The 21,003-nt window shown below is 42.8% G+C and overlaps 1 protein-coding gene across 1 annotated transcript in view; it reads right to left on the reverse strand.

Moving 5' to 3' along the window:
* Positions 1-7,041: 7,041 nt before the first annotated feature.
* NLK (nemo like kinase) overlaps positions 7,042-21,003 on the reverse strand; it is a 125,016-nt gene continuing 111,054 nt past the window's right edge. The window contains exons 8-11 of the mRNA XM_020963195.2: positions 12,209-12,295; positions 10,907-11,105; positions 9,804-9,897; positions 7,042-8,424 (exon numbers count right to left, since the gene is read on the reverse strand). Of these exons, the coding sequence (XP_020818854.1) occupies positions 8,370-8,424; positions 9,804-9,897; positions 10,907-11,105; positions 12,209-12,295 (435 nt within the window). The 3' untranslated portion in view covers positions 7,042-8,369. The remainder of the gene's footprint in view (positions 8,425-9,803; positions 9,898-10,906; positions 11,106-12,208; positions 12,296-21,003) is intronic.

Here is a 21,003-nt window from a genome sequence, read left to right on the forward strand (position 1 = left end):
TTCCATGTGGACATTTTCTGTAATAGATTCAATGATCTTTCTGCAGTCTCTCTGCAGACATCTTTCACATTTCTAATTGCTTGTTGGACACCTCCTTCTGGATATCCACAGGCATCTCAACTCATTGTGTCCAAATCTGCCTAACTCATGATCTTTCTCCCTAAAGTGACTCGTCCTCTGACTTCTCTTTTTCTGTCAAGGGTAAGTAATCTGAGTTCACAACTTAGAAGTCCCCCTAGACTAGGGGTTCTTAACCTGGAATTCATGAACTTGTATTCTTTGAAGAAAATATTTTGGTAACTTTCAAATAATGATTTCTTTTCTAACACTATATATTTTATTTTATGCACTTAAATGCATTGTTGTTAGGAGGCGTCCATAGATTTCACTAGATTGCCAAAGGGATCCATGATACAAAAAAAGATAGTAACCTCTACCGTAGCCTTTTTATTCTTCCTGTCTTCCAACTTCCATATCCAATTAATTGCCAAGTTTTTTGTTTTTTAAAATCCTATCTCTATAATTTCTCACATCCATCCCCTTCTCTTGCCTCATACTAGAACTACCCTCATTTGGGCTGACAGCCACCACTGGCCATCCTGCATCCATTTGCTTCCTGGCTTCAGCTGATCTTCTTACCACCTCTGCATTGAGAGGCAGTGTGTCTCTGGATACAGATAAGGAATTGGCACTTGTGGGCCTTTTTTTTCCTCCTGTTCTTGGGATATAAAAATGATCCTTTTATTCAGCATTTGTCAAATTCAGAATAAATCTTTCCAAAAGCTGTTGTAGATGGAGAGCTGGCATCCTACTCTTGATGAATCCCATGTGATCCTGGGCACTCAGAGCAGATGCAGTCTGTAGATCTGCACTGGCAGAGCAGGCTAACTCATCAGGACTTTCCTGCACCAATTAAATCACAGTCTGCCCCCCCCCCCCCGTTTGATACTCCCCTCCTGCTCAAAAAGATCCCTGTGGCCTCTAGGATAAAATACAGACTTCTCTGTGTGGCATCTACGATTTTATCTGGCGTTAGCTTCTTTCCAGGATCACTCCCACTTTGCGCCAAACTGCCTCCTCGACCCTTGCATGTGCTATGCTGTCTCCTACCTCCACGATTTTACCCAACTTTTGGCTTAGCTAGAGATTCTCCCTCTTCCCATGACTGAAGCACCAACCTAACTTACTTTGCACATATCCCATATTTATCTGTCAATATGTATCTCCCAGTGGGATGAAAGCTTCTCAAAAACAAGCACGATTTCACTTTTGCATTTGAGCTCCGCATCTGACATGTGGTAGATGCCTGACAAAATCTTTTTGAATCATCATCACAAGTCTATCAGAAGGGAGAGGTTCCAGGCAACGCCAGTCCAGGAAGTCATCCTGCTCCTGACTGTACACCTCTGGAGGTGTGGCCACATCTGTTCTTTTGTGATCGCCTCGCCAAACTGTAGTAAGAAGGAATGGCCATGCACTAGGCTATTCATCTTGGATGTGATAGCTGTGCCTGTCTAGTCAAGGTCATCAAAAGCTAGACCAGCGGAGCCCCAGCTAGTCTAGTCTTCCTAAGAAACGGACGCATCTTAGTTCCTGCTTGTATTTTATGGCTACGATAAGCTTTGGTTTCTGGCCCTGTGGTGGCAGGAGCCTGCTAGGATAGAGGAAAGAGAGAAGGAAAAGCCTGTCTTAGGAACTCAGAATTCCTTGTAATCATACAGTCTTCGAATCTGATAGCTGATGTCTCATCTAAACTAGTTCTACAGAAGAGGAAGCTGAAGGCCAGAGAGGGGAAGTGATTCGCCCAGGATTATACAGTGGGACTAGAAACTGGGTTTCTTGGCTTCTTGTCTGATATTCATTCTGTTCAATTACTATTTATTGAGCATCTTATACAAGATACCAGTCTAGGTGCTGTGGATATACAGAGATGATTGTTATCTATCCTAGAGAAGCTTACCATTTGCCTCTTTCTGTATTTTTAAATTTTTTTTTAGTTTGTGAGGCAGTCGGGTGAAGTGACTTGTCCAGGCTCACACAGCTAGTAAGTAAGTGGCAAGTGTCTAAGGCCAGATTTGAACTCAGGTCTTCCTGAATCCAGGGCTGGTGCTCTATCCACTGTGCCATCTAGCTTCTCCCACCTCTTTCTATATTAGTAACAGATGATCTCTTGCTATAAAGAGCAAAGAAAATTTAACTCTTATGTGTTCAATCCTTGTGAATCAAGTTTAGGTCTTTATTCCTATAACCCCTCCCACCACCAAAAATCTGTTTTTAATCTTTAATAATTAATACTACTTTTGTACCTTTCATACTATGTGACACAGTTTTTTCAAAGAAAATTTCAAAGATATGATCTTTTGTTCATTAGAAGCCATCATGCACAGTAGCCGGAGAGAGAAAATATACATACCCATGCCAACAGCAGCCGAGTGCTAGACAGCATGTTGGTCACTGTCATTGGAGGGGGCAGTGTCTTACTGAAACTGTTTTTCTTCCCTTGGCCTCTGGCCAGGCAATAAATGAATGAATGAAAAGGCATTCGAAAAAGGGAGAGATGGGCCTGGGAAGACTGTAGGAGTGTATGAGCTAGGTTTTCCAGGATTTAGAAAGCAAATGGGGATATCACCAAGCTTCAAGGTAGGAACTAGCATAGCATACGTAAGGATAGCAATAGGACCCCTCTGACTGGACGTGCAGATTCTTACTGGAAATTGGTGGAAAGCAAGATTTTATCCTGTTGACAGCAGGCTGCTACCGTTGATTCTTGAGCAAGGGAGGGATGTGATGAAAATAGTTGGGGGTAGAATTATCTGGTATGGGGTAGTATGGTTTAGGTTGAATCATCTCATCAGCTCCCACAAATGTCAATACCATCTTTACGCATCTCCAAATGCCTTTTGTATATAGATCAAACCTGTCTAGTAGACATTTTAAACTCAACATGTCTAAAACTGAACTTCTTTCCTGCTTTTAAGTTCCCTTTTACTCAAGAAAGCAGCACCATCCTCCCAGTCCCTTAGAATAGCAACCAAGGGAATCATCCTGTACTCACTATCTCTGCTCTGCCTCACCCCCCTCCCCAACATTCAAGCTGTTGCCAACATGTCCTGAATATACTGTCTTCTCTGACACTGTGCCCACCTTGGTGTAGGCCCTCATCACCTCATTCCTGGACTATTGCAGTATCCTGCAGGGGAGACTGCCTGCCTCAAGTCTCTCCCAGCTCCAATCCCTCCTCCATTCAGCCACCAAAGTGATTTTTCTAAAGCAGAGACTTGATCACATCATGCCACCCCCATGATCAAATATGCAAAGTCCTTCATAACACGCCGCCGCCTACCTTTTCAGTCTTCCTTCGCCTTGCTCCCCACCATGCATTCTTTGATCCTGGATGTTCCATGAATAAGACATTCCATCTCGTCTCCAGGTATTTTCTCTGGTGGTCCTTCATGCTTGGAATGTTCTCCCTCCTCTGCCCTGATCGCTGACCTTCCTGGCTTCCTTTAATACCCAACTAAAATCCCATCTTTTACAGGAAGCCTTTCCCAAATCCCCTCAATTATTTAATGCTTATCCTATATATAGCTCGTTTATATAGTTTATATAGATATGTTTGCATGTTGTCTCCCCCATTTGACTGTAAGCTGCTTGAGGGCAGGATTTTTTTTTTTACCTTTTTTTTTGGGTATCCTCAGCAGTTAGCACAGTGCCTGGCACACAGTAAGTGGTTAATACATGTTTGATTGGTAGTGATACTAGAGAACTGGAGAAGGGAGATGCAGGACATTGTGGAGCACACAGAAGATATTTCATAGTGGGAAGGAGAGAGACTGGGCAATTAGAACTACATGGAGTAAAAGGATCCAGAAAAGGGTGTTCTAAGATAGCAAAGACCTGAACATATTTGAAGGGGGAAGGAAAGGAGACTGGAAGAGAGAGATGATTACACTACTTTGTATTTGTCTAGTGCTTTTTGACTTTTTCAGTGGGCCTTTTCATCTCTGATTTCATTTGTTCTTCACAATGCTGTATTTGATGTAGACAGAGTAAATATTTGATGGGTTAAATAAAAAAAACAACCTAAAAACCTAATCATAATGGAAGTTAAATAACAGCCCCCTTCCCTTAAAACACTGGATTAATTTTGCCAAAGGACTTCAAAGTTCATCTTTTTCTCTCATTCTGAAGCCTCTAAACTACAGGAAGCATGACAAGATTGGTCCAGTGGAAACATTTGCAGTTATCTAATTAGGAAGCTTTCTGAAATCTTTTGCTATTTACATTCAAACTTGGTGATACTTGTGCACATTAGAAGAAAGGATGTGCTGTCATTTGGGAGCCGATTCTAGGCACTGAACTTCCATAGACTTAGTGAAAGGTAAAAAAGCTGCCTCCATGTTCTAAGTAGGTCTTTTCTGTCCTCAATGCCATAGGTTCACTTGTTGGAAGTTATTAGGAGGAACCAATGAAAATGATGGTAGTTTTGGTGAAATATCCCAGCAACTTGCCATTTGACGTATGCTTCCTTGACTTTTTTCCCCCCATTCATTCACCAAGAGTGAAGGGACTTAGTTAACATTACACTTGGGAACTGGACCATCTAGCTCGAAGGCAAATGCTGTCCATGGGCCAAAAGCGAAGGAGTTTGTTAAAGAGAGGAGCTTAGGTGTTTTCAGCATTTATATTTTAAGATAGCAAGGTCAGGTTGCCTATTAGAAACCAATTCTGTTTGGTAATGAAAAACAGAAAAAGCAAAAGACCAAACAGAATGAGAACAGATGAAATACACATACTATAGTTCTAGCCAAACATTCTGCCCAAAAGAGTAATGGTAAAGAGTGCTATGAAAGAAGAATAATAAACCCCAACTACTTATTAAGCACTTGATAAGTGCCAATCATTGTGCTAAAATAGATAAAAACATAAGAGACAGAGTGTGTCCTCAAGGAACTCTTATTTTAAGAGAATATAATATGGGGACTAGTGCCTAGGAAAGGGGTAGTATGGTCTGGGATGGTGCAATCTATTGATATGCCCTATCCAGAAGCAATGGTAATGTTGACATGACTTCCAGAGTAAGAAGGATGATGGCTGGGATGAAGTGTGGTTGGACTGGCAGGCTAGATATGTTTCCAGGGGAGGAGTGGAAGCTCTCTCAGCACACACGACAATGTGGCATCAGGGCAGAGTTTCTCCTGGGCATAGTTTCAGGTGGTCCAGCCTAGAGGGCACTAATGCACAACACAGTGGGAAGATGGCCCAAGGGAAGTGTGGCTGAAGGTCTGGAGGGTTCTAGATAGTATCCTATGGAGGACAGCAACTGCTTCTGTCACTTGCCAGACTAGTGTGACAGTGAGAAAGAATCCACCTCTTATCAAATCAATTCTCTGGAAAGAACCAGGTCTGTGGGAGGTTAGTGTGCCTGGAATCAACTCCTAAATGTAAACACATGCTAGCAAGACTCCTTGTTAGCAGTTAAGATTAAGTGGGAAGAGGGCTTTAGGACCAGTTCATAACCATAAGGACCCTTGATAATTTAGATCTTTATCTTCAAGAAGGGATTGTAGTGCTGAATGAAGACACTTCTGAGGACTTGGTTTGGGTGTTTAAATCCAGCCTCAATAATTATTATAGTTATATAATATAGTCACATATATAACTCTATTACACACACACACACACACACACACACACACACACACACACACACACATGTCAATGGGCAAGCCATTTGTGTTTCCTCATCTAGAAAATGGATCACAACTTGTATAGCAACGTGGGGTCAATAAATACCACTGTTTTATATCATACTAGAATGGAAAAAAAAAAAGAATGGTTCATTGGACTAGCAAAGACTTCATTTCTTATAGGCTCCAAGTGATTTCCGTGTCTCTCATCCCCCCACCCAATTCTGTTGGTTTCTTTCTCTAACCTCCACATTCATTCACGGTCTTGACTTAAGCAGTGATAAGTTATGATAAGCATGTTGGTCCAAAGGGGATCACGTCAAGACACTCTGTTAACTAGGAGTCAGTGAGGATGAGTTTTAGGTTCTAAGTTACTTGTCACATGTATTTTTCACAAATGCTTCTTTTAAACTTCTGTATGCAACTAACTTTGTTGAAGCTTTTTTATATGGTGGTGGCTCATTGTGACAAAGCTGTGTTGTGTACAAAGGAGGGAGATAGATATCTAACAATTGTGACCTGAGGGAATTACTAGAGTTCATCTTTATCTGTTATCAAAACCCAGAAGAAAACAGGATGATTTTCCCTGACTGCCAATCTCAGTCTGGTGTAAAGGGAAGAAGAGCACTGGGCTGGGCAGGAAACCTGGCTCCACTCTGGGGAATGCCACGGGACTCCCCGCAAGCCAGCTTGCCTCAGCTTCCTCATCTGTAAAGAAACTGGATGAGACAAGATAAGAAAAACTCTGGGCTCAACATTGTGTAACTCTGTAGGTCACTTTCTATTTAGTTTTATACAAAAAGGTTGTGTTATCCAAAGAAGAATGTCTCAAAATGCTTTTCAATAAGAGTGGTAACCCTAACTGTAAGGGAAGGGAAGTAAATCAAACTGGGCCCCTGCTTTTTCACATGTCACATTTAATGTTTTCACCACCGTACTTCAAGTCTACATTGTACAAAGGGACCAGCAAGTGGGCCACGTGGTAACTGACCAACCTCTGAGATTGTACCTTTCAGACCACTGTCTTCTTGGGCTCTTTTTGTCACTAAATACGTTCAGTTGGGTTGATTCTTAGGAGCCTCACAAAAAACAAAGATACTGCACCATCTTTGTTTAGTAGTTCTCTTTCACAGCAATTAATTACTTCACTGAAGTTAAAACTTCCAAACATAACTTACTAGGAGTTTCCAGATTCAGCTCAGATCACTCAGGATGAAAATACTCTGCTAAATACAGATAACTTACAATAACTTTAACAGTTAATTGTCCATAACACACACCAAGGTTTGTTCTTTCCCCAGACCAATTTTAAGACGATCCATGAGTATTCTTGTACAGGTGAAAAACAGTCTTCAATGTTCTTGTCTTGTTTTATTATTTTTTTTTAAATATAAAAGTTGGGAGGGACATTCAAGTTTCAAATCTCCACACTGAACTTAAAAAAAATAATCATCATCATCATCATCATCATGTGGAGGTAAACAAGCCAAGCTGTCTAGCTCCAGGAGGTAGAGGCCTTCAGTTGTGTTTATATATACATATGCACAGAAGAATTCAGTGTTCCAACAGAAAAGAAGTAGCCCAAAAGTCATAAGTTATTTACTACGGTGACATTTCAAGACTCCCACAGCTTTGCCTAAGGACACAAACACAATGAACATAATTCCCTATGGGCTGTTGTGGTTTTTTTTTTTGTGGCATTTTAAAAAACTTTTTAATGTTTTTTTTTTAGATTTTTTTTAAACTGTCCAGTGCAGGAAAAGTCTCACAAAATTTCACAGACCTAAAATGTGCAAGCTAGTTTATCGCTATACAGCAATGTTGGGGGTACTTTTGAAATTAACCCAGAAATGGAATTATTTACATACATGAAAGATGCATGCTTGGGGGGGGGTCTTTTATGTAAGAAAGAGCAGAAAAACTTCTAATAAAAATAGATTAAATATATATATATTTATATTATATATATATTTATATATATATATATCTATATATACTGGGTAAGGAAAACAGAAGTTTAGTCTCGCCTAGTCACAAACTCATTCTTCTCTACCCACGACATTTGATTTGAGAACACCACACGTCACCATCACGGCTCTAAGGAGAAGCTATTTATAGGACTTTGATCATCAGGTGGCATGCCCCTCCCCCTCCCTAACCCTCCCTTCCCAGACTGGTGTGGCCACAGTCAGGTGCCAGTTGAGGTGGCTTCATGATTGGTCGCAGTCAAGTTCACTGGATTTCTTAGTTTTAGAAAACCCCAAATCTTCAGGAATGGCTCAAATATAAAAATGTACGACTGTCCTTTTTGTGTGTACAATCTCACTTCAATTAAAAAAATAAAAATAAAAACAAAAAACCAACACGGAACCAAAACAGCTGTCCCAAATTTGGTTCGATTCTTGATTTGTTCTGAGGAGAGCCATAAGAGCTGCACGAGAATTCATAAAACATGTGCAACTCTGGGTGAAATAGTTTTCTTCTAAAAGCACAACCACTTTACAAGATTAAAAGTCTAGTAACATTTCTAAATAGTATTCATATCATACAAGTAGTGGTTGTTAATTTAAAACTTCATTAGTAAAATTACAGTACAAGCATGATTAACCTCCAGAATTGCAAAGCCCAGGCTCCAGTGGAAAGCTACATCTTCAGTAGTACAGTAAGTCTCCTCCGAGGTCACTCCCAGACCAGAGGAGATGGCGGCATCTCAGATGGCTGGGCAACAGTGGAACTAAAGCAAAACAAAGTCGATGTGATTAGCCCAGCGAGCAACAATCAGCTTTGCACATCGGGAAATATTTCCTCCTTCCCTCCCGCTCTCTGGATTCCCTGCTTCTAAGAACCTCCCCCTTAAAAAAATACAATTTCTACATATTTCTGGTTTTCAATTTCTTTGTTGTTCTTTTGATTATCCTTCAAATTACAATGACCCCAAACTGGCATTTCAAGAACCTAAGACTAATTGGAGGAAGGAGGAGATAGGTTTGTCTATCCTTAAAGGGTCCAGAAAAGGTTGATTTAGAACGGGACCACAATGCACATCTCAGGCCTTGCAGTGTTTCCTGGTTTGAATGGTCCAACAAAGGTGCACGTGTGGGGAAGTTCTTTTTCCTCCAAAGGCCAGATAAGCAATAGAGACAATTCCCTGTGTAACTTGTGTGTTACTTCTTTGTTTCTTGCCTTGTATTGATATTTTTTTCATGTGTATTCAAACACAGATCTCCTTGAAGCCAGGGATGGATTCTTAGATTTAGTTCCTCCCACAGTACCTTGTTCAAGTACCCATAAGTAAAAATAACTTTGTTTTGGACTTTTTTTTTGTCCAAGAAGGTAAGCAGGAAAAGAACAACTCTTTTTAAAAATTATGGACATGAAAATAAAAGCTCTACTCAGTAAATACAATGGATACATTTTGGGATTCGTTAAAAGAGGGTGGTGGGAAGAGACAGGTGGGAGAGTGAAAAAGAAAGACAAGCAGAGGAAATGGGGAGAAGTAACCCCAAAACAGAGACCCCAAAATAGCAAGAGGAGAGGCAGAGAGAGAGAAGATTCTTAGATGTAACCTCACTCGTGCCATACTTTGCTCAGTGAATCAACCTGGGCCTTGGACTTCTAAATGTTATCTGAAGTGGAAGGGAAATGTCCTCTGACCTACAGTTACTGAAGACAAGTATGGAGACACTGTGCGTCCCAAGTCATTAATAGCTTAAAACTGTAGTAAGACTTTTGGGACGTGTGGTGTATGGAGCGGGGCGACATCCTGCGGAAGGTGACATCTGACCCTGAGGCGAAAGGTCCCTTTGCAGCGGTGGGCTTCCCAATTTTAGAGAACAAGACAGTGCAGTTATCCAAGAAGCCGTGCTCAATCGAAGACAGGCTTGAAGGTGGGGATGAGAACTAAATCCTGAATTCTTTTCGTACTTCAGTTTAAAAGCAAAACACTCAAAAAAAGAAACTTTTTGGTTACCCATCCGACAAAAATGCAGCCCTTGCCATCTATTCAAATGAAATGAGAAGCATGCTCAAATAACTTTGTTATCACAAAAGTATTTTTAATTCCAACTAAAAGCCTGGCTATCACTGGGAAAAACAGAAATGAGAACCACATACCTAATGAAGCTCTTAAAAGCAGCAGACTGAGGGTTGATGCAGAGAGGCACTCGGTTTCCTTTCTGCTGTTCCAAAATGAACTGATGAATAATTTCTGTGGAGCAAACACATATCAAATAATCTCTGCCAGTTCACAGAAGCTTGGATTCTTGGCTGCAGCCAAGCCAACACCAAAATGTTGCTTCCTATAGCTTCAATGAGAGCAACTGCCAGTCATCTAAGATGCCCCCCTTGGACCTATCTGACATGACCGGAAACACCAGTATGAAGAGAGATGAGCTGTCTCTAAACTTGGGAGGAAACGGAGAGGAGATGCCTTGTGCGTGGTCTCTTGTGGCTTTGAATACCATTTAAAGATCCGGCTGGCATGGGGCTGCAGGCCACACCTGAATCACCCTGATGCGTCCAGATTTTGCCATCTTTACTGGATACCTAATTGTTCTAAGTATAACTTCACATTTTAAAATCTACATGATTTGGAATCCAGTTATCTTGAAAGCTGCCCCCTTTTAGCAAAAATGAGATCAGTATTCTGGTGGTTGACCCACTCTCCCCCCTCAAAAATTAGGGAATTTATGTGGAAGATATATATATTAGAAATTTCTACTCTCTTCACCTTGCCCAGCCATCTCATTAATAAATTTTATTGTCTGTGCTTGTCATACAGTAAGTTCTGTAGCTAAAGTACTCAATAAGATTCATCTTCTTAGTTCAAATGAATAGGCCAGGATTTTACTATGATGACTTGAGCCGTTCCCACAGGAAGTCATCCTTGAAAATGAGTGCTTGTCTCAAATTTGCCTCACGTGAAGTCCCCAGTTAATAGTTTTTTTAAAAAAAATTTATGTTTAGTTTTCAACATTCACTTCCATAAGATTTTGAGTTCAAAATTTTCTCCCCATCTCTTCCCTCTCCCACCCAAGACAGTGTGCAATCTGATATAGGCTCTACCCCAATTAATCTTTATACCTTTCATAGCAGAAAGCACTTCTTTGCCTGGGCAAAGCTGCAGAAGGAGTAAGGCCTGGCCCTCACACTGTGCTACAGAACAGAATATGTGACTCACTCTTCCAATCTGGCCACTATATGTCAAGGACACTCACCTTTTACCTGTCGAACAGAACTGAGATTCTTCTCAAAAGTGTCATCAAATTTGGGATTGGTGACGGGTTCAAAGTCACTGGTATAAACTCTTCCAGTGGAGGTGGAAAAACAACATTTACACATACAGGTATGGTATCGCAGCCGCCCTTCATCCAGGTAGGGGTGGGCTAAGGCGTCCTTAGCAGATATTCTTTTGGACTGAAATCAAATTGGGAGAGAAGGACACACTAAGGGGACATCTTTGGTATGCAGATACCTTAATACTTCTTATCTTTTAATCATACATTCCTGTGTAAAAAGTAAAACTTGAAATTGACAAATAGCATACCACTAGGGGGAGCCTCTGACTTGGAATTCTTATTAGCAGGGCCAGCCCTCCATGAAAGCCACGATACTAGCTTGAACTCATTCTCGCAATGTGAAAAATCTCATCTCTCATTGATTTAGTTGCTAGAAATTGCAATCGTTTTGACTGTTTAAAATGGAATCTTTTTCAAGGTATGACAGCTTTCCTTTTAAATAACAGGCCATCATTCCCCAACTATATCCCAGTACTTGTAATCAAACGTGGCAAGGAAGACTTTCTAGGCCATTTCGTTAGATCTACTACAATGTAGGCATTCTGAAGAAGCTAAAAAGTCTATGTCTCTGGCTTTATCTTGAGATCAAAAAAGCCAGAAATTCTAGTTTCAAATGTGTACAAATCACTCCACAATATTAAATATAACAACAATATATACCAAGGGAAGAGATGTATCCATTTTTTACATCTAGTGGACACAATGGAGAAGAGGAGCCTCCCAAACAGTTTCTGAGTGTTTAAGAAGCCAGTTGTTACTGGCACAGGCCAAGTAAATTACAAACTACAAGTTCTAGTGGTATATTTAAAATAAAAGACAAGTCTATAAGTGGCATCTAGGAAGCCACTGTCCTAACATCAAGTAGATTAAACATCAATCTTATGCAACAGGATGGGCAGATCTTTTCAAATTATCTTTCTTACTTCTACATCTAATTAAACTTTAGATGGTGTAAGACATCCTGTTATGCTTACTGAGAGGGACAAGAGAGGTTATAATGGTGCCTCATCATGTCTTTACCTTATTCCTTAGCACTGAACTTTAAAAAGTCTAGCACCATTGTTAAAACCAAATGTTTGTATAGTCAGTGGGCAAAATACTCACTGGGCTGGAAACAGATGCTTAAAAAAAGATAACCCATATTGCCATCTCTGCCAAACCAGGATGTGTCTTTTAAAAGATAATTTTAAAACATATTTAAAGAAAGCCACCAGCACTTACTGGATCAAAGACCAGCATCCTGCACAGGAGATGAACAGCTTCGTGTGTTGCTTGGCTGGACAGTGTGTAGAGCACAGGAAGAGAGGGCTGAGAAAGAGAAGGACGGCAAGTGTGTAAGCAAGTCACTGTGTAACTAGCTGTGGAGTAACATCAGCTTCTGACAGGAAAAACACCTAGTTCAAAAGACGGGGAGTCTGAACTTGAAAAGGAACTGGTCTTTTCCCATTAACTAAGATTTCAAAGCCAAACAATTGTTAGTCACTTCAAGGAATGCATTTTAAATTTCAGTGATTATTCAGGGTTGGCTGGAACACAAAAGCCCCCCTAAGCCCATGCTCAGTGAAAACCAATTCTGTAAATATTGCTTACAGTTCTATGTTCTTTTAAAGGCTGTTGCAAAGAAGAGAAAACTAAGCATGCCTAGGGAAGGGAAGGCATTTTTAAAAATTAGACAATACGTACAAAGTAAACGCTTGAAACATGTTATGATAGGACCCCAGACCTTCTAGAAATGCTACCTGAAATCTCACACACCTGCAGAACAAATTCCTGACAGTTTGTTTTCGTTCTCATTGGCTCTAAATTCTTTCAACTTTTTCTTGATCATCTACAGTCTTACAACTCGAGACCTCAAAATTCATCTACTCCAACCCTTAGGTATCTGCACAAGTCCCTTCTGTTACATCTAACAAGTATTGAAGTATCTGGTTTCTGCTTAAATACTGCTTGTGATGAGGAACTCACTATACCCCACAAGGCAGCCCATTCCCCACTACCAGACAGCTCTAATTATTATATTAGACAATTCTTATTTTGAAAGCCAAGCGACTTCCTGACTGACAGCTTCTACCAACTCATCTTAGTTCTGCTTTCTTGAGACTATCTTCCACCTGACAATCCTCCACATATTTAGAACAGAGGTTCCCAAACTTATTTGGCCTACTGCCCCCTTAAAAAAATTACTCAGCACCCCGCTGGAAATCTACTTTCTTTAACCCTTTACAGTTTTTTGAAATTGGCATCATTTCAAAAAATATAAAATTTTTAAAAACAAAGATGCATCTTAAATTTAAGAATTTATTGTAAATTTGCATTTTTTCTCCTGAACTGAAATTTTGATGACACCGTATAGTATAATATAATAAACAGGTCATTACATGCACATATTCCTTGGCACTTTGGACTTCCTGACAATGCACCACACATTTGCCTGCCAACACTTGCTGGCTAAGACCTATTGGCAGACTTGACCACTGACGGGTTAGAATTTGTATTTTGTGTGTTTATCTGGAAAATAACATAATCACTATGACTTTACCTCTGTTACACAACAGATGAAACATGTACAAACGGTTTTTCAAAATTTCCTTATCTTCTCTTCTTTCCATATGCTTCCACTGCCCCCTTATTTTTATTTAACACCCCCCAATTGCACATGAGGCTACGATTGCCCCCCTATGACTGTTCCCGTAACCCCCGGCGGTCGTATCGCTCACTTTGGGAACCTGTGTTTTAGAAGGTCTTCTCTTCTTGAGGCCAAACACTCCTTGTTTCTTCATTCTTTAAATCACATGGTTTTGAATTCTCTAATCATCCTTGCCTCCCTACACTGGACATGCTCCAGAAGAAAGCCCAGTGCTCAGTACTGAATGTAATCCTCCAGATACAGAGGGCAGAGGAAAGGGGCCCATTACACTAAATTCTGTCAATCTAGTCTAAGACTAGATTAACTTTTTTGGCTTTCATATCCTGGTATGAGGTTCCAGTGAAGTAAAATGCCTAAATCCCTTTCACAGGAATGTCTGTTTACCTGTACTTGTGCAATGACCTTAGGGATCTCAGTGAAGAAGTCTGGCTTCCTCCCTCACCAGGCCTTCATGCAGATCCCTGAGGACCTTCACACCACAGAAATTTGGCCCAAGGCTAAACAGACCAGCAGTTGGCAGCCCCTCTGCATCATGCCCCACCAATCACAGGGAGACCACAAAACCATTTCATTCAGTGTGTAGAGAACAATGCCTGAGCATCACCATTGTGGTTCTTTTGCCCCAATCCTTACTAATTCACTTTTGTGGGTGGGGAGGGGGGAGGGAGAGGACAGGGATGGAAAGATAAAGTTCTTTTAGCATCTTTTCTCCTAATGGCTTAATAAAAAAGCATAACCTTGAAGCAGTCTCTCCTTTCCCTTCAAGCTAGATAAGTTCTAAATTTTCTGCCAAATGTGATCTCACTTGATTTATGTACTGTTTTAAAAAAATAAAATAAGCCCCTCAGCCATTTCCACTGGCTTGCAAAATTGGCTCTGGCCCATGGACAACTCAAATCAGGCTCATGGACAAAGTGACAATTCAAAGGGCGCCACAGTTAAAGCCTGTACTTAAAGAGAAACTAACATTTGGATCAGCGACCCTTCTTCTCTGTTCTGGAAACTGAAAGCTGGGTATGGCCCCTAGGCCGAACCCTTCATAACCTGATCCTTTTCTATGGCAATGAATATCTAACACCCACTATTTCTTTAGGGACTTTGGTTATGAGCTTTTATAACTTTAAGCATCACTTCATTTTATACTGCCATGGGTGGTTCTGGTTTGTGAGATGCTTCAAGCCTAATTCTGAGTGCCCAAGAGAGGGATGAGGAAGGAGTGAGCTCCACTCCCATGTCCAATACTACCAGGGCCCCAAAGATCTCCCCATTAGATTGATTCAGATAATCACAGACTCTAACTAAGAAGACATTTTGGACTCGAGATTCATGTTTAAAGTAGCTTTACTTTAACAGGTATGTGAAGCCTGGTAATTCCAAGAATCCATCCTTCCTTTCAAGGACAAGTATTATCACACTGCTGGTCCTAAAGGATACTGAGGCAGTCCTACTATAAAGCTGATACAGTATTTACCATGGGAACCTTATATCTCCAGGGCTGTGAGCCTATGGAAGAAAAAGCTATTTCAGAAATGATATCTTTGTAAACTTCAATAACAGGCTAGAGAAGTCATACTTTAAGGACCCAAGATTTCATCAGTATGGATACTCTTTTCACTGATTTAGATCTCAGACCCTCTGTAACTTAGTAGACACTAATCTTGGAGAGTTGCTGTTGTCTCAGCTGTACTGGTATGACTGCATGAGGGGGCACAGTCAGCTGCTGGGCCTGTACTCAGAGCTGGACCAATTTTGTGGGTCCTGCCTGAGCTCATGTTCCATTTGCACAGTCTTCAAAAACCCAGGATGTACACCAGTAAGATATCAGAGTACGGTTTTAATGGAGGAAAAGGGGACAACACAAACATGAAAACCTAAGTTTCACATTTCTCCACTTCATAAATTAGAGTCCTGACAAGATGACAAATGTTAATAATGTCGTCCCCAACCGGCTCCACAGGAGAGGAGCTGCCCTGGAGTTTGCGGCATTTCGAATTCCATTGCCTTCCTCTTTCCCACCCTGCTAGTTTGGGCCCAGGATACTATGCAGTGCAAGACACGAAGGAAAGGACAATGACCATTCTCACAGGACACACCAGAACCAATCTCATTAAGAAAAATCTAAAATCTGTGAGACACCTCAAATCTCTGGGTTAAAAACAAGTGTCTGACATTCCTCCCAACATTCACACATCATTATTTTTTCTCTCTTTGAAATGTTACCAGCAGTGTGTGCAGGTGCTGAGATGAGTCACGAGGACAGGATGTTCCATTAATGATGACTGCCTCAGTCATCATAAGCCAACTACGAGGTCCTGGCTGCCACAGCCAAGCTGGCAGGAGGCTTGCTGGGCTGATGGGATAAAGATCTCTTTATTGCTACATCCAATGGCCTCTTCTCCAGTCTCACCCTCCTGGACCTCTCTGCAGCCTGTGACCTGCTAAGGCTCTCTCTATTCCCTGCGTTTTCTTGATGTTTTCTCTCAATACATACTCTGCCATGGTGATGTCATCCTCTCTTAGCATCCCAGTGATTGTTTCTCTGTCTGTATATAGATGTATGTATGTATGTATGTGCATGTATACATATATGTATGTGTATATGGCAGTTAGGGGGTGCAGTGGATAGGGTTGCGAATCAGAAGACTCATCTTCCTGAGTTCAAATCCAGCCTCAGACACTTACTAGCTGTGTGACCCTAAGCAAGTCACCTCACCCTGTCTGCCTCGTTTCGTCATCTGTCAAAAGAGCTGGAGAAGGAAATGGCAAACCGCTCCAAGAAAACCCCAAATGGGGTCATAAAGAGTTAGACATGACTGCAATGAACAACAAGAACAACAACTTGGGGTTCTGCCCTGGACCCTCTTCTCCCTCTGTACTACTTCATTTGGTGGTGTCATCAGCTTTCATGAATTAAATTACCATCTCTTTGCTGATTCTCCTCAAATTTACTCTTCCAGCCTCAATCTCTCTACCGACCTCCAATCTTGCATCTCCAACTGCCTTTCAGACGTTTCAACTGGCTGTCCAGGAGACATCTTAAATTCAGCATGTCCAAAATGGAATCAATTATCTTCACCCCAAAGCCTCTGCACTCCTAGCTTCCTTATTCCTGTGGAGGGCATCACCATCCCCCCAGACCCCAGGCTCACAACCTGGGAGTCATCCTGGCCTCTGGCCTACTTCTCACCCGCCATGTCCCGGCTGTTGCCAAGGCCTGTCAATTTCACCTTCATAGCATCTCCTGAATTCTCCCCCTTCTTTCTTCTGCCCCCACCCTAGTGCAAGCCCTGGTCACCTCCTACCTGGATTACTGGAACGATCTGTGGTGGGCCTGCCTGTCTCAGGTCTCTCCCCACTCCAGTCCATTCTCCATTCGGCCACCAAAGTGATTTCCCTAAAACTCAGGGCCAACCATGTCACCTTTCCCCTACTCAATAAACTCCGGTGGTTCCCTATTGCCTCCAAGAGCAAATACAGAGAGCTGTCTGACATTCAAGGCCTTTTATAACCCCGCCTTGTCCTACCTTTCCAGTCTTCTTACACCTTATTTCCCAACACATACTTTTCCATCCAGTGACAGTGACCTGGCTGTACCACAAACAAGACCCTCCATCTCTCAGCTCAGGGCATTTTCTATGGCTATCTATCCCCCATGCCTGGAATGCTCCCGGCCCCCCCCCCCCTTGTACTGAGTTCCCTGGCTTCCTTTAACTCCCAAGGAAAACCCCTTCTTTTACTGGAAGCCTTCTCTAGGTAAATTATTTCCTATTTATCCAGCATATAGCTTGTTTTGTATTTGTTTACATGTGGTCTCCCCTGTTAGATTGTAAGTTCCTTGAGGGCAGGGGCTGTTTTCTTTTTTTACTCTTTTTGTATCCCCGGTGCTAAGCACAGTGCCTGCATGGCATTTGCGTGAAGACTGACTGCCGAAGGTAGAATGGAGGCAAGGCGGCCACTGTAGAGGCCTGAACTAGGGAGGGTGGGGGGGTGGTGGTATGTGAGTGGAGATAAAGACAAAGATCTAAGAGAGATGTCCATAGGTTGGCTTGGGCTACTTGGAGTAGGAAGTAGTCCATGGACCACAAGCTTAAATACAAGGCATACATTGCTGGAAATACTTGGAATGGCATTTACGGTTCACGGTGAAGAGGGGTGTTCTGAGTGGAGGCCCAAAAGATGTTATTGCACAAAACTGGTAGTGGGGAGGAGTAAAGGGCACTGAGGCTGGTGATAAGGAGAGGTATAGTACCAGGGGTTCTCTTCAACGGTATTTTTTTTTCCCCTGCTTTGCCACACTACACAGAGTCCAGGAATGAACTCTACGGTGATCACGGCCCATGCGTGTTAATAGGGCCTATGAGAGGCCTTCTAGCTTCCTGGTATGGTGCTTGCCTCAGGCACACAATTATGTCTTCTGTATGAACATACATCTGATAGGATCACAGCCACTAGAAATCCTTGGTTGCTGTGTGTAGGACCTTGGATGGATCGGTCAAAGGGAGGCTTATCACAGCACAAGGGCAGGGCCTGGGGGGTTATAGGTACTGTTGTCCTCAGCACACTTCAAACGTGAGGAACTTAGCCCCGCAGCCACTCAGGAGGCTAATCGAGAGGCTCCGCTGCATTCAGAGGATCTTCCAATTTAGGACTACAGGGCACCGAAGAGATGATTTAGACCAGAGGCGGGGAGCCTGCGGCCTCGAGGCCATATGTGGCCCTTTAGGTCCTCAAGTGTGGTCCTTTGAAGGAATCCAAACTTCACAGAACAAATCCTTTGGGAAGTTTGGATTCAGTCAAACGGCTGCACTTGAGGACCTACAGGGCCACATGTGGCCTCAAGGCCGCAGGCTCCCCACCCCCAGACCATTTGGGTCCATGGAGAAGACTCTCGGCAACAGTTTCATTGGGCCTTGGTCAGAGAATCTCACCTATCAAATCCCATATTTATATGGGAAAATGACCAGGCACCTACTCAAGAGGATGAAGGGGGCAAAGGCCTCAAGCAGCCAGAAAGGAACACTGGGTTACACCCCGAGGTTTTCGTTCTCGTGCTGGAGTCACATCCTTCTCTGGTGGTGCCTGAATGGTAACCCCAGGGCACGACCCACGCTCAGGGGTTAACACTGGCTGCCCAGCTTCCCTACTCTGGGACTTCTCTGATGGATAGAGGGGGGAAAGCATCAGGGTCAGGGGGCAGGAGTTCTGCTTAATGAGTCAGTACCAGCTTGGCAAGGTGAGGTGGTAGGTGATAACAAAGACAAAGACCTCTGCGTGGAGGGCAAGGGCCTGGACGAGATGAAATGAGAAGAGATTTTTAAAGGCAGGTAGAGGAGAGTTTACAGTAGGAACCAAAGCAGCAAAAGGAGGCATGACTAGTGGGTAAGGCTGAGCTCAGACACAACAGCCAAGATTTCTCCAAGTGAATTCTGTTATTATTCTATTAAGTTCTGTGAAGTATTCCCTCGGGAACCTGATTGGTACAGAATTATAAGTGCAGATTAACTTTGGTTGTATTGGCGCAGCCTCGCCCTGAACCCCGGATGTTCTTCCAGTTACTTAAGCTGTTCTTTATTTTCTGAAGAAGCCCTTTGTGATTGAATGCATACAAGTCTTTTGTGTGTTCTGATAGGCTGACACCTCAATTTTCATGCAGCCAAGATTTCTCAACAGCTAGAAGAAGCTGTACCAAGGAAAGGTACCTTTTAAAGGATGCTCAGAGTTTTCAGAGCAACCTTGCCTCAGAAGAAAATTGGTCACGGCTGGGAGAAGGGTCACTTGCCCCAGTCTTAATGGGTCTCAGCTATCTGAGGCAGGGCTGGGCTTCTCTGAAGCATCATCTTTATCTACCTTGTCCTAGGAATCTTCCGAGAGTTGCATGAGGAGCTCTACCAGGGACCTCTCCTGAGTCCTCGTAGCCTTCAGCACCAGTCTCAGGCCCAGGATATTGGCCTCGGGGTCCTGACAGGGTCATACTCCGAGGAAGCCTGGGATTCAAAGGAGTAAGTGGAGTGGTCAAGGCTGGGGGGAGGAATGCAGTTAGCACCTGATGGTGGTAGAGTCCTCAACTGCTTACTTTTTTGGGGGGGGTGGAGGGAAGAAACAGATTGCTAAATGTTATGTGAATAAAGACAGCAGCATCCGAGAGTCCAAACCAAGGTGGGATTCTTAGTCATTAACAATGAAGTCTAAATCCTGGTCAGACAGCAAGAGCTGACAGATGGATCAAGGAGGCTAAAGCAAATAGGGGGCAGAGGCAAGGACCACTGAGAGGGTCATCTGGAAGGTGCCAGCAACTCTCAGAGTACAACCCCTCTCCTCCCCCGTCCCTTGATCTTAAAGAAGCACAACAAAGCATCGATGGTACAAGGATGTACTGGACGTCACGGTGTGTTAAGCCACGTGAAATATCTTTTTAAAAAGTCTTTGCTGAAACTGGGGTTGACAAGCAAACCAACGGATGTGCCTACACACGCATGTGCACACACCCACACATGAAGTCTCCTGAACCCAGTTTTTGGTGTAAACAGAGCAGCCCCCATCCTGGTGCTCAGGCAGCCCTTACTAAGCTGTAGAGGCACGATCCCTGACTGTGGCTGTCACGCTCCAGGAAGCTCTGCTGTCATTTGGCTATGGGAGTGAAGATCAACTTTGTATAAGCAAGGGCTGAATGTTTATACAGAAAAATTTGGGTCAATTTACACTTTGAGTAAACATAGCTGTAAATCCTTCCCAGCTGGGTCTACCAAAATTCAAGGCATGGTGGTCTTCAGATAGAGCTCATGTGCCATGCTCCTGCTAGACAAGACAGTGCTTAAATACAAGCTGCTGGGGAGTGTAAAGTCTAAGGTCTAGGCTACAAGAGTTAGGGGTCTGAAGGCAGTGATGCTCCCTCCTAGGCACAACGGGAGCCCTAATTCCACTCAACGAGGGGGCTCACACAAAGTCACTGGTTAATGGCCAGTGGAGTTACATTCCTACACATTTCCACTTGATGCCCTCAGTCACATTTTAGAGCCATTTCGCCATCAGGTGGAGGGAACTTTCTCAGGGAGAAGTCTGCCACGTGAGGAAAGATCAACAAGCTGGAGACGGCATCTTGGTGTCTGACACTCATCAGGGCTCCATGCTCTGCTGGCCCACCAATCTTGTGAGAACACCCTCACTGTGGGCGCTGGCTAAATGAGCTCTCTGTCCACTCACCCGAGTGTTTCTTGATCACGTTTCCCTGCATACAGGGCTTTTCCCTTGATTTGTCATAATATTCTAAAAATGTTAACTCCTCAAATGGTTTTAATGGTTCTGGGTAAACAAACAGCAAAGAAGGGTAGCCACTGCTGGAGCACAGCTTAGAACACAAATGCCTACACCT

Source organism: Phascolarctos cinereus, unplaced genomic scaffold (assembly GCF_003287225.1).
Source record: "Phascolarctos cinereus isolate Bilbo 61053 unplaced genomic scaffold, phaCin_HiC Scaffold_5;HRSCAF=322, whole genome shotgun sequence".
Classification (NCBI taxonomy): domain Eukaryota; kingdom Metazoa; phylum Chordata; class Mammalia; order Diprotodontia; family Phascolarctidae; genus Phascolarctos; species Phascolarctos cinereus.